The sequence below is a fragment of the Anopheles arabiensis genome, chromosome 2 (genome assembly GCF_016920715.1).
Source record: "Anopheles arabiensis isolate DONGOLA chromosome 2, AaraD3, whole genome shotgun sequence".
Lineage (NCBI taxonomy): Eukaryota > Metazoa > Arthropoda > Insecta > Diptera > Culicidae > Anopheles > Anopheles arabiensis.
In genome coordinates, this window is record NC_053517.1 from 60,835,803 (window position 1) to 60,858,205 (window position 22,403).

At 39.7% G+C, this 22,403-nt stretch overlaps 3 protein-coding genes and 1 long non-coding RNA gene across 8 annotated transcripts; 1 reads left to right on the top strand and 3 right to left on the bottom strand.

Moving 5' to 3' along the window:
* Positions 1 to 2,263: 2,263 nt before the first annotated feature.
* LOC120905956 lies at positions 2,264 to 3,203 on the bottom strand. Of its 2 annotated transcripts, XM_040317327.1 has the most exons (3): positions 2,934 to 3,203; positions 2,532 to 2,822; positions 2,264 to 2,442 (listed from the first exon to the last, which is right to left on the bottom strand). In XM_040317327.1, exons 2-3 carry the CDS (start codon positions 2,796 to 2,798, stop codon positions 2,323 to 2,325), a joined length of 387 nt encoding a protein of 128 aa, XP_040173261.1. In that variant the 5' UTR covers positions 2,799 to 2,822; positions 2,934 to 3,203; the 3' UTR covers positions 2,264 to 2,322. The 2 variants fall into 2 exon arrangements, with proteins under 2 accessions (XP_040173261.1, XP_040173253.1); XM_040317319.1 differs by having other exon boundaries at positions 2,532 to 3,203.
* A 3,617-nt stretch (positions 3,204 to 6,820) lies between these two features.
* Positions 6,821 to 8,754, bottom strand: LOC120905877. Of its 3 annotated transcripts, none has more exons than XM_040317159.1 (2): positions 8,625 to 8,754; positions 6,821 to 7,869 (listed from the first exon to the last, which is right to left on the bottom strand). In XM_040317159.1, exon 2 carries the CDS (start codon positions 7,599 to 7,601, stop codon positions 6,867 to 6,869), a length of 735 nt encoding a protein of 244 aa, XP_040173093.1. In that variant the 5' UTR covers positions 7,602 to 7,869; positions 8,625 to 8,754; the 3' UTR covers positions 6,821 to 6,866. The 3 variants fall into 3 exon arrangements, with proteins under 3 accessions (XP_040173093.1, XP_040173104.1, XP_040173113.1); XM_040317170.1 differs by having other exon boundaries at positions 8,481 to 8,744; XM_040317179.1 differs by having other exon boundaries at positions 8,669 to 8,718.
* A 354-nt stretch (positions 8,755 to 9,108) lies between these two features.
* On the top strand, positions 9,109 to 11,464 carry LOC120906055. The gene is made up of 2 exons (XR_005740007.1): positions 9,109 to 9,694; positions 10,008 to 11,464. It is a non-coding gene; the product is annotated as an uncharacterized LOC120906055 (long non-coding RNA).
* Positions 11,465 to 19,099: 7,635 nt separating this feature from the next.
* Positions 19,100 to 21,966, bottom strand: LOC120905863 (charged multivesicular body protein 7). Of its 2 annotated transcripts, none has more exons than XM_040317132.1 (3): positions 21,850 to 21,966; positions 21,177 to 21,752; positions 19,100 to 21,110 (listed from the first exon to the last, which is right to left on the bottom strand). In XM_040317132.1, the coding sequence occupies exons 2-3, from the start codon at positions 21,651 to 21,653 to the stop codon at positions 20,232 to 20,234; spliced, it is 1,356 nt and encodes a 451-aa protein (XP_040173066.1). In that variant the 5' UTR covers positions 21,654 to 21,752; positions 21,850 to 21,966; the 3' UTR covers positions 19,100 to 20,231. The 2 variants fall into 2 exon arrangements, with proteins under 2 accessions (XP_040173066.1, XP_040173056.1); XM_040317122.1 differs by having other exon boundaries at positions 21,825 to 21,950.
* Positions 21,967 to 22,403: the final 437 nt, after the last annotated feature.

Below are 22,403 nucleotides of genomic sequence, written 5' to 3' on the forward strand. Positions count from 1 at the left end.
ACGTATTAACTCGTCGACCCGACGCAATTCGACGACTCGACAAAACTCGACGACAACCGCATTTTATCGTTATAACTTTGCTAAAGCTGACTATGTGAAACTGAACGACATGATATCAATGTTTAACAATAGCTTTCATTGTTCCAATTTTATTTCACTTGACGAAGCAGTGTGTTCATTCTCGTCCTTCATGCTGCAAGCCTTTGTTGTATGCGTCCCAGTTCAGCGTCCTAAACCTAACCCCCCCTGGGCGGACCGCACACTCAAACGACTCAAACGTGTAAAAAGAGCTGCTTATCGTCACTACCAAACGCGCCGCTGCCAAAGATCTCGCTCGATCTACTTTGACACGCACTCTTTATACTGCAGCTATAACAGGTTTCGATATCGCAGATATTTGAGTAAAATTCAACGTAACCTCTGCAGGTGGCCTGACTCGTTTTGGCGCTTCTACAACAGCAAAACAAAATCCACGCATACACCGAAATCCATTACGCACAAAGGAGCAACAAGTGCCAACACTAATGAAATGTGCAATCTCTTCGCGGATCGCTTCGCAGATTGCTTTTCACCGGCCATGAATGATACCGATACCATTGATGCTGCTCTCGTCAACACTCCGGCTGGAGCAATTAACATGAGCACTCCTTTCATCGACAGTGAGATCGTTTTATCTGCCCTAGCGCAACTAAAGCCTTCCTTCGCTCCTGGACCCGACGGAATTCCTTCTACCGTGCTGAAACGCTGTCAAACGACAGTAGCACCTATCCTTGCAAAATTGTTCAATGCATCGCTAGCCAATGGCTACTTTCCTAAAGCATGGAGGAAATCTTGGATGGTTCCTATTTACAAAAAGGGCGACAGGACAGATGCCATCAACTACCGGGGTATTACATCCTTGTGTGCCATTGCCAAGGTGTTCGAACTAGTGATATACAAAAATCTGCTACATGCATGCCGCAGCTACCTAAGTCCGTATCAACATGGATTCGTGCCAAAAAAGTCGACTACCACGAACCTGGTTGAATTTGTAACCTATTGCACTAGTCAAATTGATGCCGGAGCTCAAGTCGATGCAATTTATACCGATCTAAAAGCAGCATTCGACTCTCTTCCGCACGCAATTCTTCTCGCTAAACTCGATAAGCTAGGAGTTCCCAGCCCGCTCGTACAGTGGCTTAAGTCGTACCTAATTAATCGCACATACATCGTGAAAATTGATAAGCACATGTCCAAAGAAATAGTCAGCAGCTCGGGTGTGCCACAAGGAAGCAACATTGGCCCGCTTCTCTTCATATTGTTTATCAACGATGTTACCCTCGCTTTACCTCCCGACAGTATCAGTCTGTTTGCCGACGACGCAAAAATTTTTGCGCCTATTAACAACACAGGTGATTGTACATTCCTGCAAGACTGCATCGAAATTTTCTGTTCGTGGTGCAAGCGTAATGGACTGACTATCTGCATCGAGAAATGCTACTGTGTGTCTTTTAGTCGATGCAGGAGCCCAGTGACTGGGACCTACTTCATGGACGGCACTGCAGTTAATCGACAGAATCATGCCAAAGACCTAGGCGTTCTGCTTGACTCTAGTTTGAACTTTAAACAGCATATCGATGACGTTGTAGCCAGAGGAAATCAATTACTTGGCGTGGTTATCCGGACAACTAATGAATTCCGCAACCCCATGTGCATCAAAGCTGTGTACAACTGTATCGTTCGTTCGGTTCTGGAATATTCGTGCGTAGTCTGGAGCCCAACTACCGCTTCTTCAATTGCTCGAATTGAGGCGATTCAACGTAAGCTCACGAGATATGCCCTACGCCTACTTCCCTGGCAGGATCGCAATAATCTTCCTCCGTATGCTGCGCGGTGCCGTCTTCTAGGCCTTGAACCTCTTTCGGTCAGAAGACGCAATGCACAGTGTTCTTTCATCGCTGGATTGCTAAATGGCTCTATCGACTCATCGCCATTGTTGCATCGAGTCGATATCTATGCACCATCCCGAACACTTAGGTCTAGAGAAACTCTACGGCTCGCTCAACCCCGTTCCAGTGCTGGTCGGTCAGACCCTATGTTCCGCATGTCGGCTGTCTTCAACACTGTCTCGGATTGCTTCGACTTCGACATCTCAACTCAGTGCTTCAAGGAACGTCTCCGGCTTTTGCCGTGGCCGCAGTGAATTGCGATGCAAATCTTGTTTTTGCTATGTATTTTTTTTTTTATTGAACTGTTACATCTTAATTAGGCCATACGGCCCGTTGAAGATTAATAAATAATAATAATAATAATAATCTGGTTTTGCTATAATCAACACAAGTTTTAGTGTGTCCATAAGTGTAGTCTCGTGACCCTGCCATCGTGTTCCTGACGAAAACCACCGTGTTCGCGATATATTTGGCTTTTATTTGTGGCTCCTTCGACGTTCATCTGCAGCGGCATCTAAAATGGAGGATGTGTTTTATGCATGTTCTGAAGCACTGGGCCCGGTTGAAGGGTCAATTACGTGCCTATATTGTGAGGGTACATACCATCTGGTGTGCACTAAGGTGCCTATATCGGTCATCGATGAAGTGAAACGGATGGCTTCCCTGCACTGGAGTTGCATTGGGTGTACTAACGCCATCGGGAATCCGCGTAGCAAGGCGGTCAAGGGCATGGGTATGCAGGTTGGGTTTCAGGCAGCCCTCACAGCTGCTGTTGATGCCATGAAGGCTAGCTTGGTCCCACCGGTAATACAGGAGATTCGGGATGGCTTTGCCGGAATCGCCACGGCCCATTCGGCATCCTTGCAACATAGCAATCAATTGCTCCCAGATGCACTACCAAACGGAAAAAGACGAAGATTATTTCGTGATGCAGTTGCATCCTCAGATGCCGTGTTTGTTGACAGTGCAGCAATCTCAAACGTCACAAATACAAACAACACTCACCGGATCGATCGTCCTTCACTACCACCAATAATCACAGGTACTAATACAGCCTCCGCTTCAATACCAACTGTTTCACAGACACCAAGAACCGATTATTTATGGCTGCATCTTTCAAGGTTGGTTGCGTACGTCACCATAGAGCAAGTTGTCTCGTTGGTGTGTTTGCAGTTGGACACTGCAGACGCAATTGCTTTTAGCCTGCTAAAAGCAGGAACGGTTCCTAGCCCATTGAGTGCTGTATCGTTCAAGGTCAGAATCCCTGCTGCCCTTCGTAGTAAGGCACTTAACGCAGCCTCCCTGGCCGGTCGGGCTCGGTGTGCGTGAGTTCATTTCACTCCCGCCGCGATCTCTACATTCACGAACACAACACACGAACACTTACACACCGATACCGCAACAACCCCGTACTCAGCAGACACCGGCACCACAACAGCCTCGCACTCAACACTCACCGGCACCACAGCAGCCTTGTACCCAACACAATAATCCCCACAATAATCCATACTCACCTGCACATATTTATGAACCCGCACGAACACAAACCGAACAATCACCAACCGATATGAACTGCACTCTCCATTCACCCACTCTTCCGTCCACGTCACGTTCAAAAACACTTCAAACTACACTGGTTCAATGTTTTCCGAAGTAACCGCACTACAGCAGCGCACCCATATTTTGCGCATACGGCTCGAGCAAATCCTTCGACAACAAACACAATACACTCACCTTCTACGATAAGCTCGCTCAATTGCAACACCACAGCGCCTACTAACACTATGCAACAAGCACCCACTGATCGAGCGGCTTGTATCACTGTGTACTATCAGAATGTGTGTGGCCTGCGTTCTAAAGCCGATGAGTTCCGTTTGTCGGTTCTTGAGACGGAATACGATGTATTGGTACTCACTGAAACTTGGCTTGATCCCTGTATTCCCACCGCTTTCCTTCTAGGAGATGAGTATCGTGTTTACCGATGCGACCGGGATGCCACTAACAGCTCTCACTCTCGTGGGGGTGGTGTTTTAATTGCATGCAACGTTTCTCTTCTCTCTTATGTGCTTCCTACGTTGCCGCAACTGTTAGAACTCACTTGCGTATGTATTCAGTTATGCGACCACCGTTTGTTTATTGCCGCTGCCTACCTGCCTCCTAACCATAGCATGAATGAGGAGAAAATAAGTGCATTGATCGACTTCGTTGCTAATATCTGCACTACTCTTGGTCCGAGAGACAGGTTCATGCTTATTGGTGATTTCAACCAGTCTACGCTATCCTGGACATCGGCGTCAGAGGAAAATGGAGCTGCTTTTGATTTCTATGAGCCTCATGCACGCTCCGCGCGCAGTGTCCAGTTCGTTGATGGTTTGCATCAGAGTGGACTATACCAGCTTAACTTCAATACTAACTCATCGGGGCGAATACTTGACCAGACGCAAATTGGCCAGCTGCATCTACATGTTCTTCAATACGGGTCTGTGAATATCCCCTTACTACTATCGACGAACACCACCCTCCGCTTGACTTTGATTTGGACAACGTAGCCCCAGTTACGATCCCAACAACCATTGATGCTGATAAAAGGCTGAATTATGCTCGTGTTGACCTTCCAAAATTGGAGCGATTGATTTTATCTTTTGACAATTCTTTTAACTGTTCGGACTATTCAACCATTGACGATGCCACAGAGGCTTTTTGTGAGTTCATGAGATCTGCTATATGTGAATGCACTCCTGTTAAAATTCCTCGTCGTGGACCACCATGGGCTGATCGCACACTAAATGCATTAAAAAAAGAAAAAAGAAAAGCCTATTCTGATCAACGAGCAGAACGAAACAGCACGTCACGTCTTTATTACAACAGAGTTCATTCTCTCTATCGCCGATATAATAGATCCTGTCACCGAAGTTATTTGAAACAAACTGCACGTTCCCTCTGCAAGTACCCTAGGCGCTTTTGGAGTTATATGGACAAAAAACGAAAATCTGCTGGGCTACCAAGCATTATACGTTATGACGGTGACAGTGCCTGTTCCCTGCCAGAAATGTGTAAATTGTTTGCCTTGCGCTTCAAGGACAACTTCGCTTCTCTAACTACTGGTCCAGAAGATGTGGCCGATGCTCTCTCTAACACACCTGTTGGTGCACTGCTCCCTATGCTACCAGTCATCACTGTCGATACGATCATCTCTGCCATCAAACGTGTCAAATCCTTATATACCCCTGGCCCAGATGGTATACCGGCCGTTATCCTAAAGTGGTGTGCTTCTGCGCTTGCTCCCTCGCTGATGAAGATTTTTAAGGAGTCCCTGAGATGTGGAACCTTTCCTGCCACTTGGAAATCTTCCTGGATGACACCCATCTACAAGAAGGGCTGTAAGAATGATGCTGTAAACTATCGTGGCATAACCTCACTCAGCGTGTGCGCAAAGGTGTTCGAAATGCTAATCTACGAGCCATTGTTGGCCTCGGCCTGCAACTTTATTAGTGTGAATCAACATGGTTTTGTACCCAGGCGATCTACAACGACTAATCTACTAGAATTTGTTAGCAAATGCCAAAAATCTATAGACACATACATACTTGGCCTCCCAAACCCTATGATAATGTGGCTTAGATCGTACCTTACAGATCGTCAATATTCTGTGAAGTTAGGCCCGTACATGTCAAGTCCAGTGCATGCATCTTCTGGAGTCCCACAGGGCAGCAACCTGGGTCCTTTGCTGTTCCTTCTTTTCATCATCGATGCGACATTGATCCTCCCGGCTGATAATCATCTACTGTACGCAGATGACGCGAAAATTTTTCGTGTTATTCGTGAACCAGAAGACCACGCCCGACTGCAAACTTCCTTGCATGAGTTCCAGTGTTGGTGCAACCGTACTGCTTTATCCCTATGCACACATAAATGTGAAGTCATCACTTTCAGTCGTTCTCGCTGCACATCATTGTATGAATATGCGCTTGATGGACAGTCCTTGGTGCGAAAACTATGTGTTAAGGATCTAGGTGTTTTGCTCGATACAAAACTATCATTTAAGGATCAGCTGGATCACGTATCACCAGCAATAGAATGCTAGGACTAGTTATCAATATGACTCGCGAGCTTAATGATATACCTTGCACCAAGGCGCTCTATTGCTCACTTATCCGATCGTTGATGGAATATGCAAATATCGTATGCAGCGCGTCCGTTAGCTCGATTGGAATCAATCCAGCGCAAAATTTCACGATTTGCACTTCGCTCATGGAACCAAAGGCTCGATTGCCGGACTAGGTGTTTACTACTCGGGCTACCCACCCTAAGTGAGCGTATACGAAAAGCCAGGTTGTCGTTCATCACGGGACTTCTCGACGGCCGTATTGACTCTCCGTCACTACTGGCTGCCATCAACCTGTTCGTTCCGGCCAGGCCGCTCCGGACTCGGGCAATGTTGGCCCTCGACGACCGTAGAACGCAATTTGGCTCCTCTGACCCGTTCCTACTTATGTGCCGTGCTTTCAACGCAGTCAGTGACGCTTTTGAGCCGAGGATTTTGCCAACTGAGTTTAATGATCGTGTTTCTGTGTTAAATTTGGTTCCATAGTGCACATTTTTATGTTCTATGTTATTGTAATCCATTGTAAAGAACTCATTGTAAAACATTACTAAAATGGTTCGAGAGGGCATTATTGTCCATCGATAGACAAATAAACATAAACATAAACATAAACATAAGACTTGATGTTGAAATGCTACTACCTGCAGCGCTTGAGGATCCAGTGGAGTTTGGGTTCATCTTAAAACTTCTTCGGAATAACGGCGAAAATATTCTGCTTCAATCAGTGTACGCTTCTGGGTTCTGGGCCCATAACCTATTGGAAGTAGTGAAGTCAACCAGCTTGGTGTACGGTTAGAAACAGAATGAATTGTATTTCATACCAAAACTTATAACTACACAAATTCATAGGTTACTATGATTAAATTACTCATAACCCAAATACGGCTTACTATAATTCCAATAGTTGATTCGACGGACGGCATCCCTGCGTTTACCTCCTGCGCGGTGTTGTGTGTTGCTTCCAGCGTGCTGGCGATCTCACATGCATCTTTAAAGGATACTGGATTCTTTGCGATAATCTCGTCGTAAATACCACGTTCCATTAGTCCGTGTAGCAATTGTTCGATGAGCATGCGGTCCAAGAACTCTCCGTAATCACAATGAGCAGCTCCCTGCTTCAGGCGTAGTGTGAATTGTGCGATGCTTTCCCCTTGCTGCTGCGTAATTTGCCGGAACTTGATGCTTTCGACAAACTTATTGCGCTGTTTGTCAAAATGCGTTTCGAGCCTTTTCCGGAGATCCTTGTACAGAATCTCTTGCGGTAGCTTCGGTGCAATCAGGAACTTTAGCGCGTTGTTTAACTCGGCTCCCATGTGGACTCTCGCGTAATCGGCGTACTTTTCGGTAGGGATACCGTTCAGCTGCAGGGCCCATTCCATTCGGTCGAAATAGTCGCAGACGGTCCCTTCGGTGGTGCGATAAGTTGGATGAGAAAATGACGGTGCCCGTGACGTCGAGGGTGTTGCATCTTGGCGTGCTTCCCCTGCCGCTGATCCGATGGCTGTTTTTAGGGCTTCCGCGATCATGTGGGATAGCGCAGCCATAGACGATGGATCTAGTGTCGTCATTTTAAAGTATGTTTTTCTTCTCACAGTGAATCTCTCACAAGGGTAATGTACGTTACAGACTGTGGACCGTAAATCCGGAACTTCTGACACCAAATGTTCTGTATTTACTGTTGTGAGTTCACTGGTTTATTAAAAAAACACTTCGGGTTTACAAAATTCGTTTTATACGCGATAAAAATGGCAATCGGAGAGAGAAAAGAGTCCAAAAAGCGCGGACGCAAGCGGCGTGGTCTGCTTGGATGACAGCTGTTGACGTCTGGCACTTATCCTGCGTTCACATACATAACAAACAGTAATAGACCCAAAACTCAATTTCCTCAAACACATCGAACTACTACGTAACAAGGCTACAAACAGGCTAAACTTCTTGAAAATTATAAGCACGCAAAAAAATAACATAAACCCCAAAAACAGCCTAAAAATATACCGGGCAACAATCAGAAACACTATGGAAACGGGAGCTTCATACACTCTCAATAACAACAAAAACAAATACAAAACAATGAATTCAACTATCAACCAGGCACTAAGAAAAGCTACAGGTTGCACCAAAACTACCCCCATAAATACTCTGCATGCCATTGCAGCAGAAATACCTTTCAATATCAGAAGTAGATTCATAGTACGTAAGGAACTAGCCAAAGATTTAGTCTATTCACCAATCATTAGACAACAACTACAAATACATCAAAGAACAAAATACAAAAAAAAAGAAAAAAACAATACATGAAACAACGTACGAAAAAGGCAATAAAATTCTAAAACAATTATACATTGCAAAGAACAACGATATAACCACACACATAAAATAAATACAAAAATTAAAGACACGATAGAAACAAAAACAAAAACAAACACTCAAATTTTGAAACAAATTACCATTGAAAACATGAACAAGTACGAAAATAACAGACCCACCATCTACACTGATGGAAGCATTGCCGGAAATAAAGTAGGCATAGGGATATACATAAAAAACAAACCACAACATCACTACTATAGCTATAGATTAAAAAATTTCACCTCCATAACCACCGCCGAACTGATAGCAATCGAAAAAGCCTTACTTTTAGTACAAGAAAACAATATAGACAACCCAGTAATTTTCACAGACAGTCTAACATCATGTAACATTCTACAAAAAGCAATGACAGATAACAAAATAGAGGAAATTTGTTAGGCTGGAAATAGACGATCCGAGATCATCGCGGTACCGCGAAAATCGCGTATGACTTGAGCTGTCAATTATGTTCAAGGATAATATATTTAGAAGGTTGATTTTTATCGATTTTGCTGGGTGACATTGTGGGGGACATCTGTCAATCTCTGCATACAAATTTCATTACCCCTCACCAGCCCTCACCGATTTTTATACCGGAGCCCCCGGAAGAGAAATGTCAAGTCGAGAAATGTCATTTTGCTCTGAACAACTTAACCAAGGTTATTAGACTCTATACAGGTTACGACAGAGCTCTTGAACAGCTCACCATTTTGAATATCTTGTTTACAATTTGTCTGTCAAAATCGCCGCCAATCAGCTGATGCTTAGCATCAACAACAGAGATAAGTTAACGGAAGACAAAACTTTTGCGTACTTCTTCAATAAACTAAAACATATCCCACAGTGAATATAATTTTATATTTTAGCTCAGCATAGCCGATCATAGAGACCCGGTATATGGTCGATCCTTACAGCTTTGCCGTAATTCTTCTTTTACAACAATCAGCTGCTAAGGCGACTGTGAGAAATAATGCAGCGGGCAAAGTTTTCAAACGCGTATGCTGGTTCTACAAAGTGAATGTAGGATTTCAATGAATGGCCCACGATCGAACGATTAACGTCGATTCTATAACATAACATGGTTATTTGAGGAGCAACGACTGAGTGCAGGAGCAAGTGCGGAAAGCCACTATGGTTGCCGGACCGGGCGGGCAGTGAACCGGCTGATCGGACAATGGACTAATCATACAATGACATCAGCAGGTCGGTCGACCGATGTCCAGACCAGAGAGTGGATCCTAAGGTGCGCGCAGCATTAGGTGACTGATAATATAACTGACTCTGGCCAGTTCAGCGCTTGATGGGGAATCAGGTGGGTATCAGGTGTGCATTAAACCCAATGTTTACAAGTCAATCCGTCATCTAGACGTACTGATGTAACCGTGCTGACCGCTCAATCGGACGCTTGTTGGTCGAAGCGAAGCGACCAAGAAGTGTAATATGCTACTTCACACAGTAAAGGATTTAGGGTGCCGGGAGCCTTAAGCGGTAACTAGTCCGATTATCGTTGAAGCCGCCACTACCTTCACATTGTTGATTGATATTATATTTTGATATGCGAGCTCTGCGCGTGTGTGCAGATTCAATTGTGATTATGGAATTAATATTTTTATTCTTCTTTGTAGGACAACAAGAGGATTGGTTGGTCTGGTTACACATCTCCCATCACACATGCTAAGAGAAACCCGGTACATGATGTCTTGTTACACTTGGTCCAGTCTACTTGAACATAGCTAATTTTACTATTTGCATGAAGCTAAATTATAAAAATGTTGCGAGTAACCATTCAAAATAAACGCATCGGTAATAGTGATGGGCGAGTCGACCCGAACCTATCGGGTCGGAGCCATCCGTAAGCGACCCGGAGTTGTTCGGGTCGACCCGAAAAGTACAAGTAGGTTCAGTAGGTACAACGACTCCGGTAGGTGCAAAAAAGCATAAGCGACTCTGACCCATTGGTGCAACGAGTTCGGGTCGGGTGGGGCCATGGTGGGCTCATTCCGACCCGCTGGTGCAGCGAGTTCGAGTCGGGTCGTGTCAAGATAGGTTCAATCTGACCCGACCCGACCCGAACTTGCTGCACCAACGGGTCGGAATCTCTTATGCTCTCTCGCACCTACTCATCATTCGGGTCGACCCGAACTCGTTGCACCCACGGGTCGGATTTCATTCCGATTCCGATTCCGACTGGCTCGCACCCGACTCCGGGTCGGGTCGTGAAATGAATCGTATGACTCACCACTAATCGGTATATCACTTGTGGTTGTTACTGCTGTTAGAAGTGCAGTGTAAATATTTTAAAAATGCCGCATGTATGTCCCGAAGGATAATAGAGGATCACCCACGGGGTGGGAAGCACCGTATTCAAGAGAGATGTGCGGCAGAATAACGTTGTTTGATCTACAGTCTAACCGTAGCTTATGGCTCACATTATAGTCAGGGTATGACTTCCATTATATACCAAATAATCACACACAATCATTGATCTACACACTAAAATTTTACTCACAAAAGAAGATGAATAAGAATAATGCCACTTCAAGCTCATATAAAAAGTTAGTTTTAAACCTTATTGGTTCGAAAAAGTTTAATTCAATCCTATATAGGTGCCGTTATTGAAAGGGCCCTAAAGTGCATGCTAACATGTTTCTTACCGCTGGGGGACCCCGGTATCACCAAGACATCACTGGTTCCATATTTAATAAAAAAAATTATCGAGGTGGACTGATTTAAATAAATTCCGTTTAAGTATCCCTTATCATTTAATAATTGTTTATGAAGAACTAATATGTTTGTCATATTTTTCTCCTATACGTTGCTGACGTGTGATACACTTATTCGGCGGCATGGAAATTTATGGAATCGCTCAGCACATTGACTTAAATCATGTTTAGGTTTTATTGAAATTTAGGTTTTTTGTGTAAGTGGTTGTCTATTCATCAATCCACCCTTGTAATTGTATTTGGAATACAGGAATCTGAGGTACATCAAGTAGGGAATAATACATAAAACAAAAGTTTATAAGTACATAAAATTCTATTAACTTATACTGAAATACTATAACATTGTTACTGAAGATTAACATATTGTCTAACTTGTGATTTTTTTCATTTTTTTTGCTTCTTTGGTGTTATGCTGTGTAAACTTTCTTTTTTTTCGTTCCAGCTGTTCAGCTGCTGCTTTTAAATTTAAGTATCGCATACGCACAATCACTCGTTGCTTTGCAAAACAGCGAATTATATCCAGAGGAAGTTCATTTACGTGTTTTTTAATCTTTGAAGCTATTCTTTCTGTTATACGTTCACCACCCATAATACTTCCTTCTGGATTCATTTTCAAAAATATTTTTTCCATTTTTTTCCCCAGTCTCAAAAATGCATCAGATGGTTCAATTAATCCACCACACGACAAATGATGAACAAAAGATGGAGGCTGACTGTAGCTGTGCTCATCTTTTTTCTTAAATGTGTGTTCACCGAGATTTAAGTGTGAAAACTGAGCATTATATTTTTTTGCTAACCATCCAAGAATATATGACAATCCGTCGGCTTCTTGAGCAGGCAATTCTACACTAGTATCACTGACGGAACTAAGTGAACTAGCATCTTGAAGCAAAAAATTATTTGCTTCTTCCATAGCTCTCTCATCTGGTAAATGGGAATCGATTTCGGCTTGATCAAACATGGTAGCTGATACGAAAAATTCGTCAGGCTTAGGATCAGCTACAGCGCTTTCTGTTGTTATATACTGATCGTGCTCACTATTCATAGCCTCAACTGTTGTGGTTTGGTTATGCAAAATACTAGGTGTTTTCCCCAAAATAATAGTACGTATTCGATACACACAGCTTAGTGGAGAAGGATGGTCATAGGCTCCTCCCATTTGCCTTATTTGCGAAAATAAATTCTCTAATACGTCCTGGTTTAGCTGAAAAATAAAAAAAAAACTTTACTAAATACAAAACTCTAAATACTTAAATATTGCTTACTTTATGTGTGCAGATGAATTGTATATCATGTTTTTTTTTCATATCTGCAAAAACCATTTGCAAAGACGTGATTTGCATCATAATGGATCTTTGGAATACTTGCAAACTTGACTTTCCTGGTATGGTCATAGTTGATACAGTTTCAAACATATCTCTCAAGGCGCCAATTTGATCGTCACTCGCTTTGAAAGCTTTTTTATAGTCTAACTTTGCAAACGACGTGTAAGAATTGGACACACTAAACCATAAATCAACCTTTTCAATAAAATCAGCCAAAACTTTTGCATTTTCATTGTAAGGATAATAAGTTCGAAGAGCTACAGTGGTAGTGCGAGACAGCAATTCTGCAGCTCGACGAACATTTTGACGCTGTTGGGGGGTCATATCTATGTGTGCCATTGTAAGCTTGAACAAAGGAGTCATTTCGGACTCCATTCTTTGAGCTACCATACGTAAAAGGTTGCTGGTTTCTATGTGTTTGCCGTTATGTTCAAACCCATGATCCAATAACCAGTTCCTCAACAATTTTAGAAGATGCGGAGTATCTGGGATTACATATACATTATTTTGTGTTTTAGGATGTAAAAAATATGGTTTTTCGATGTCATCCCTAGCACCTAACTCCTTCCAACATTTTATGTTTGCTTGGCAATTATCGCTAACTATCGCTACAACATTTATCATCTTATCACTGAGCCTTGTTATTATGTCAATCAAAATATCTTTGGTCATTTTTTGATCAAAAGCAATAAAAATAGGTTGTTTCCATTGTTTAAAAAGCCCGCGCATCATTACTACTTGTAAAAAGTCAAAAGGACCTACCACTTCATCCGCCGATGGATCGTATTCCAATATACGAGACACCTTCATCTCATCGAACGACAATACACATTCTCTATCCATAGGACTCAATGTTTGAGCAAAGGACCCAATGAATGATAAAATATCATCTAGAATGCCTTGTTTAAGGTCAATCCTGCTTGCATAACGTTGTAGGGTTCTAATGGATGGCAGAGGAATTTTTAAATCAAAAATTATATATTTGTAAGCCCTTTGACTGAAATATTTTAATGTAAATGCTGCAGAAAGTTCTTGCATTGACCATCTTACTGTTTTCTTGATTTCTAAAATGAGATCAATTTGGTTGCTTGATAAAATGCCTTTCAGTGCCTCTTTCATATTTTCTATAAATTTTTTTCGTGGCCATTCTTCCTTAATTTTGTTATTTGCTTTTTCAAGTGTTTGTATTTGCTTAATATGAGCTTTTTCTTTTTCATAAAATATTTTCAATTTTTCGCTTAGCTGATTATTTACATCAGCTAACCGCTCGTTCCTGTCTTCTACTGTTTTAAGTTTAGATTCTAGATCACATATTTTCTCTTCATAGTCTTTACACTTGAAACACACATCTTTTTCATTTGTTTCAATAGTAAAGTTGCCTGCACTTTGTTCAATGATATGTTCATCACAAAACGAAGAACCAGCTGAAATTATATTGATTTGCATATTAGTATAGATAAAAGTATGTAATACTAACACATAATTTGTGAACAACTTACTTTCCGGCAGGGGGCAATCGGTTCCCCCTTCGTTTGTGTTTTGGTTATTGATCTTGCTGTCTAAGTGCAATAATGCAATATCACTATCATTTTCTAGCGGCGATAAAACTGACGGAATGGCTGTAAACACAACTTAAAAAAGTTAACAAAATCGTAAATAGAATAATCATCAGGATTTATAACATCTTACCTTGAGGTTTTAACCAATTAGATCCCCGCTTAATTTCCTGCACGTTTCTCAATTGGTAATCAGATGGTACAAAATGTTCCGAGCACACAACATTATTCGGAGAAGGCATCCAAGGATTATCCTTTCCACAAAATGCAATCCATTTTTGCTTCGTTGCTAAACACTCTGGGAATTTATGGAAGTAAATTTTGGCTCCCATCTTCTTCACATTGTACCTATTGTTTTTACAACAGGCTACAGAGCACTTATAGTTTGAAGACATGATAAATAATTTATTCTAATATGTTGAAAACGATAAAGGTTGTTGAAATACACTTTGGAAATAACGATGGCTTTGCGACTGACCGATTGCAAACCGATTGTAAACAAACCGTTCAAATTGTAAACAAACCCTTCCAATTTGTCTGTCAAAATTTTTTCATTCATTTTTTTATTGGAGATCGGCCAAAAAGGGCTTTTGTCATAACCTGTATAGAGTCTAATAACCTTGAACTTAACCTTGTCATTTATAACACCTTGATTATGTTATAAAATCTGACAGATAGGCGAGATAATCGCGGTTCGTGTATGGAACCATCCGAGGTCTGGTGACGATTGAATGTGCCAAGAAGAAATATTTTTCTATCAATTTGCGAATCAAATTATTTATTTCACACAGTGTATGCAAAATAAAATACAAAACTCATTTCTCGACACGAGTTTTCACACAAATCCGCCAGAAAAAGTAAAAATAATCGGTTCGCGCTACCGCGAAAATCTCAGCAATACCGAAGTTGAGTATCTCTGCGAAACAGCAGGCGCGATTGGAGGCGCGGAAGATTTGACAGCTCTACTGTTCTACAACTGTTATAAACAAGGCGCGAATTTCGCGGTACCGCGACGATCTCGGTTCGTCTATTTCCAGCCTAAGAACAAAATCAGATACACAGACGCTACCCAATATTTCAAAAAAGAAATGGAAGAGGAAACAAAAAAATGGTACACAGACCTGGGCAGATAAAGGGAAAAAGTTTATACAATTCCAAAATGTTTTCAAAACAGAACTATGGCACAAACAGGTTAACCTGAACGGAAATGAAGTAAAAACAATTAACAAAATACTGGCAGGGCATGATCTTTCCGAATCTTGGCTTCATAAAATGAAAATAGTAGAAAATGGAACCTGTGAGAAATGTCTAGTCCCAGAAACAGGACGACACAAATTTTTTTAGTGTCAAAAATATAAAAGACATAAAGACATCTCCCTAGACACCATGCACGAAAAATGGATGGAAACCAGTGGAAATACCTGCAAACAAATTATAGAATTCATAAAAGAAAACAATATTACATTATAGTACCTCATCACACACTTTTTCAAATAAAAAGAAAAGTCAACAAATTTTTTTACACATTTCCTATATCTTCAAAATTCACAACATAGAACCTGCACTCAACACTCCAGCAAAAATGATGTAGCAATAGGATAAGTACTTACTATTTATTTATCTATTTATTATATTTATTACATCTATTGCATTTATTATATTTATTATATTTATTATTTTTATGTGTTCAAAGTATCAACTTTGCTTGTATAATGAAACGTTATTTCATTTTTTTTCCTTGTTATTCAATTATTTAAAACTATTTAGTCAATCTTTTCTCAGCACCCTATTTATTTATTTATTTATTTATTTATATATTGTTTTTGGCATGACTTATATATATACACAAAAAATCATCTAACTGCACATTCCAAATCCAAATACCACACCACAAAAAATAACAATAACAATAATAAAATTTAATAAATTCAATAATAAATCCGATTTTACACGCATCAGGGGGCCTCCTAAGGTTGGGTACTCCGTTTGTTCTTGCAAACATGAGAAATCCAAAGTCATCCATTTCCATCACTAGAGGATAGAAATAAGATGCCAAAAGGACCAACTGAAAGGGCCTTGTATCAAAACCACCACACCAAAAAAAAAACTTTTTGAAACTTCACAAAACAAGCCACTTAAAAAAAATAATAATAATAATAAAAATAAAAAACCCAATACAAGAACAAGAACCGGTAAAAAAAAACAAAAAACAAAAATAAAACTCCTCATCCTCTCCCAAGAAATAAAAAATACATATATATATATATATATATATATATATATATATATATATATATATATATATATATATATACGAAAAAAACGATTTATGATATCACGAAAACCAACACACTGTGCATCAATCAGAAAGGTCTCAACCACAACATATAAACATCAACGAAACAGCAATATAAACATCAAAGAAGAATGGAAGATTTCCCCTCCAAAACTGGTAGTCAAACCTCTGATTGTACCTTCAAAAAACGGATGGTATAGGAGGCCTCAACCTACCAACCCTATTAAGAAGAAGAATAAAAACAAAAAAATTAAAGAGAAATAGACTGCAAGGTCTCTCTAACAATTAAGATGGTCAACCTCTGATTATGGTGTCCCACAACATCACTTACACAAGCTCCTAACCACGCTGGTTTTCGCTGGCCTTTTCGGGGATAATTCGTTAACGAATTATCCCCGAAAAGACCAGCGAAATACAGATCATTTTCGGGGATAGTGAACACACGTGAATGATGAACCCATGCAAAAAAGAGCTAAAAATAGAAATGAACATTCGGATTCATTCCCTTCCCTCATATTCCAATTCATGCTCATGCTTCATCCTTGATGCTACCAACCACATCGCTAATTCTACTTCGAATCACTTTGCCAGTTGCGCCACCATATTATTATTCATGATCGTGCTATTTGCTTGTTTTGTTGTATGAAGGGGTACTGATACTAAATGAATCAAAAGAAATAAATAAAACAATAAAAATAACAGATTGACTATTTAACACGCATTTCTAACAATGAGTAAAGGGGTCTAAAGTTACTGGAGCTGCATGTTTTAAAAAGAAATCAAAACTTTAAATCATCAATGAAAACAAAAAAAATGGAATTGAAATCATGTCGACCATGGTGCAAACATTACACCATTACCATTTGACCATTACTAGTTCATGAACATGAATCGTTATCTTTCAGTTTTGAACCCTTCAAATATAGCACAATGAACAAAGAGATGTGTAAAAACTTATTTTAAACTAATATTAGACTTAAGAACATTCACACGGATCCATTGTTATCCATTGAACGAGTAATAAACAATTAAACAATTAAAAGTTCATCGATGCGTGTGAGAGAGTAGAGCTGATGAATAGAAAGAGATGGCATGAGTTTATGTTCATTATCCCCGAAAAATTTCGCTTGGGTACGCCTTGCTTTGGGACATTTTTTCGGTCCCAAAAACAGTCGTATCTCGGGGGACATCTGTACACATATTTTTACTTAAAATGATAAAATTTGATTATTTCTGAAATAAAATACTTGTATTTTGTCGTGAAAGCAACAATAACAACTCTGTTGTGTTTTATCGTTCAAACAATCTGAGATTGGCACCGTTCCGTGACAAAAAGCTGACGGAAAGCAGTTTGATAATGGGGCCCTTTCCGTTTGAAGCTCGTAGGCTGAAATTTCAGCCTGTCAGCTGTTTGCATTGTATAGCAGTTTTCGAGCAGCTATCTGAGGGAGTATAATATACAGGTGGGCTTATCCCAAGGTGTATGAATTTAGAAGACTGATTTTTATCGCATCTGCTTCTGAATGCAGATTTTAAGACTGTTTTGAGTATTCGTCAAGCCTCCAGAAAGCTAGTTGGAGCAAAAGTTTTCACTCGTTCTGTCAAAAAGTGATATTCAAATTTGATTATAAAAAAATGCTATGAGACCACCTGGACTACATACACTTAGATTCCAGATTCGATCTCCTGATTTCTTTAATGCACCTTGGGATAAATGTAAACAAAACCGTGTTTTCGAGCAGGTACTCGAATCTAATTCTAGCTTTTAGGCTAAAATTTTCTAGACTGAAAATCGCAGGCTAGTTTTTTGTGTGGTTTTGTATGGATTGTTTACATGATTTCAGCCTCCAACTGTCAAACTCCATACAAAAAACTAACTAGAATCGTGAAGGCCCCCAATTTTGGATTTCAGTTTGTGTTGCATAGGGCCGCGTCTGTGCTTCATCGCATGCGATTTTATCGCACGTGCTGTCAAGCGCTTTTTCGTATAATATTGCGATTATTTGGATGATTTGACTAATATAACGATTATGAAAAATTAAGTTGAGATTGTTCCTACAAAACACCACACATTTAGTTTGACAGATAAAATCGGATGCGGCGTCCGACGAAATCAAAATTTTTGATTCCGTCGTGAGACGAAATCGCACGTCCGACGTTATCTGTCAAATTCCATACAAAATTTTGACAGACCTTCCGATAAAAACGCATACGATGAAGCACAGACACGGGCGTAATACATATCTTGGCAGTATGCTTGTGAGTTTGTGTTTCGTCAATTTTTTTTTCCTACACACAACACAAACGGATGTCATAATACAAATCTTCCGATTTTGACAACTTGTCTTTACAATTTGTGTTTAATAATTGGGCCTATTATGTGTCGACATACGCATTGTAGTGTTCTGATCAATTTTCAAAGAAATATTCGACCAAATCCAAGGTGTGTTATTGTTCCGAGTTTCGGCAGGACCCAGTCAGACAGCCTTCTGTTAATTTACCCATTCGAGCAGTTTTGTGTCTGTCATAACAGTAATTTAAGAGCAATTTAGCGGTACGAAGTGTTGTCGTTTGTTGTCAGTGAAAAGATATAAATTAGAACAAAAAGAGTATTGTTTTAATGATCTTTTAGTGGAAGAAAACGTCGGCGGTGTGTTTAAAACTGTAAAATGTAAAAAGCAGCCGAGAAATTGCGTTTATTAGTGATATTTGTGCACCACGTTCTCCGGGTGAAGCGGCTGTTCAAGTCGAGTTTGCTAAAAAAATTCATTGTAATCGTTTGTATTAGTTAAGGACAATGATTGAATACAACCAATAAACTGTAATATAATACATTTCGTGTTATTTATTAACAATTTGGCCGAAAAAAATAAAAATAAAATAGAGAAAGGAATAGGATCTGCCAAAACTGCTCGAATGGGTAAATTAACGACTGCTAATTTACCATTAAATTACTCTTAAATTACCGGTAATTTAGCGGTAAGATAGGGGTAAATTAAGGCCGAATTGTCTGACTGGGGAGCCCACAACATTGAGCTGTCAAAAATGAACATTTACTGTGTACCTATTTTCGGCAGCATTTAAAGTGAAAAATAACTTGTTTATCGTGATATTAAAGTTCCGAACAAGTTAGAATAAATGAAATAAGCATAAAATCTTTAATATGTACCACTTTTTCATTGTTTTACTGTTATGATTCTCTTAATCACATAACTTGTTGAAAGATTGGCTGACAGCAAAGCTGCCGAAAAAAAGCACAATTTATTTGATATATTGAAAAATACGTAATGTAATGGTGTGAAACTTCGTATGTGAATAACGAATAAGTACACTTTCGCTACAAAATTGTGTTTTGTAAATTTTTTACCGGATTTGTGAAGAATTTCACGTTTTTAGGTACTCTGCCGAAAATAGGTACACTGCCGAAAACTGGTACAGTTACCATACCATTGGATTTCTGAAAGCAAGAGCATAGTAAACTGTTTGTTTACGTTAGAAAGCTATTTCCTATTTCGCCGACGGCATTTTGTTTGTAAAATACTATTAAAAGGGAAATACTCTCTGATGATAGGTACATCCCACGAATATTAGTTGAAATCTAGGATATTACCATCAATAAGGGACCACGATATTCGTTGATGACAAGGATTATACGTGTAATCAGTGACTAATTATCTATTAGTAGAATTTTACAAAAGATTTGCCATCGGCGAAGAAGGAAGCAGTTTGCAAACGTAAACAAACAGTTTACTATGCTCTACCTTTCAGAAATCCAATGCTAGCGGCACACGATTCGATCGTAGTGGCACACGATTCCACCGTAGTGGAAACGCGATTCAACCATGGTTGCACGCATTCGATCGTAGTTGCTAGTCTTGAACTCAAGAAGGCCAGCTTGTTGAATTGTACGAATTGATGACTGTACCATGGGACCACCCCATTTAGACTGTCATTGTGCATTACTAGCTAATTTAGAGCTTTCGATATCGACTCTTAATGCTGCCAAACGTTTTTCGATTTCTGTATCAAAATCATGCGCATTGCTGGGTCTATTTTCTACGGGAGGCACTAGTGCAGGCGTTGAAATATTATGTTTGTCAATATTGCTTTCAGTTAGCTTCATATCTATAAGATCTCCTAATTCCAGTTCAAGTTCCAATTCATCAATATCATCAATAGGAACAGCACTGATCATTGAAAGCATTTCGTTATGTTGTTCTAAAACATTCTTCATTTCAGTCACCGTATTATCCAATTGTTCAATTGTGATTCCTGATGTATTCAATACGTTTTTCAATGCATCGGTGCCTAATTGATATGCTTTGATTACATTTTTATCGGACTGGCAATTATGAATTTTTTGAAGAATTCCTTGAAGCGTATCCAACGCAGTAATTTTGAGTTGCATACTTTTTTCTAGAATATGTTTCTTTTTTAATAAAGTTTTAGCCATTTGCTTCTGACCGTTTTGAATATGTTGACGAACTTTCTCCATTGTTTGACTTATATCATGCTCGATGGAGGTAATATCTTCCATCAGTCGATTCTCTCTCTGCTCAATCTCGTATATGGATTTTTCAATACTTGTAATAGGTTGAGCAATTCCATCAATAGATGCAAATTTTATAAGAAAAGTTTTAGTGTCGTCAATGATTACACTTTCTGTCGTCAATCGTTTTTCTTTTTCGAGGAAAATAATCGGCGGATCGACTCCATTGCGAGTTATGTTTGACGATTGGAACAATATAAATAGGAAATCCTCATATTTCATTGTTTTGTTTTGAAGGTTGTGTGTTGCAACAACATTTTCAATAATTTTCATGTGTTCCTAAAATAATCACGTTAAGGTAATATTAAAAATGATGTTTTTTATATTGATATATAATATACTCACTACTGCAATAGATTTGACGATATAACTATCAGATTCATTGAAATTTACAAAGCCTGTAATAGCTCGAACTGTTTCATAGCTCCATACTAATGGGGTTTTTATAAGCTGTCCTACTGTCCACAGATTTAAACCGTAAACTCCAGCTTTCCCATGATCTTTAAGCAGGATGTCACTACACAGCTCTCTTTTTGACAACATATCATGAAATACGGTATTTAAGCAATATGGAACAGTGCCTTTACGACGAAAGCGTTCTTTCAATATAGTTACAGATACCACGCTGGACCCAGATTCACGGCATGATGATAAAATCAAATCTTTCCAGAATTTCATTTTTGAATCATAACTCGCGATATTTAGTTGTCTTGGACGAAATTCCGCTAATAAAACACCCATTCGTCGATCGTCAGACCAACATTCAGGAAAAAATGAAGAATCAAAAGATGTCGTTTTCTCTTGTTTAGATTTGTGTTGCATATTTATAATTTTGTTCAAGAGTTTAATTCAGAACTGCACCTTGACAGTGCTCGTCGACCTGTAAATTTCTTTGGAAGCAACCAGCATCTATATTTGATACTATGAAACAAGATAAAAGAAATAAGTCAAATTAAATCATTTACAAAACATTCCGATGCATTAACTGCTCACAATGCCTCGAGAAAAGAAGCAGTACCAAGTAATATATCCAATAGTTCACAACAAAATCTTCTATAGTTTGCGATACACCAACATTATGAATGCTTGTTGCTCAACAACATTCTATACTGGCCTCGGTACATACAAGGTGTTTATTTAGAAGGTGAATTGTTAGCGCGTTTTCCGGGCGCCATCATCAAGGTTATTAAACTCTATACAGGTTATGATAGAGCGTTTAAGGCGGCGCTCTGGGACCAATCGAACGAGACAAACAAACACGACTCTGTTCGATAGGTGCTCTGTCAGCTGTTCGATGTCTTAGGCTGGAAATAAACGAACCGAGATCGTCGCGGTACCGCGAAATTCGCGCCTTGTTTATAACAGTTGTAGAACAGTAGAGCTGTCAAATCTTCCGCGCCTCCAATCGCGCCTGCTGTTTCGCAGAGATACTCAACTTCGGTATTGCTGAGATTTTCGCGGTAGCGCGAACCGATTATTTTTACTTTTTCTGGTGGATTTGTGTGAAAACTCAAATCGAGAAATGAGTTTTGTATTTTATTTTGCGTACACTATGTGAAATAAATAATTTGA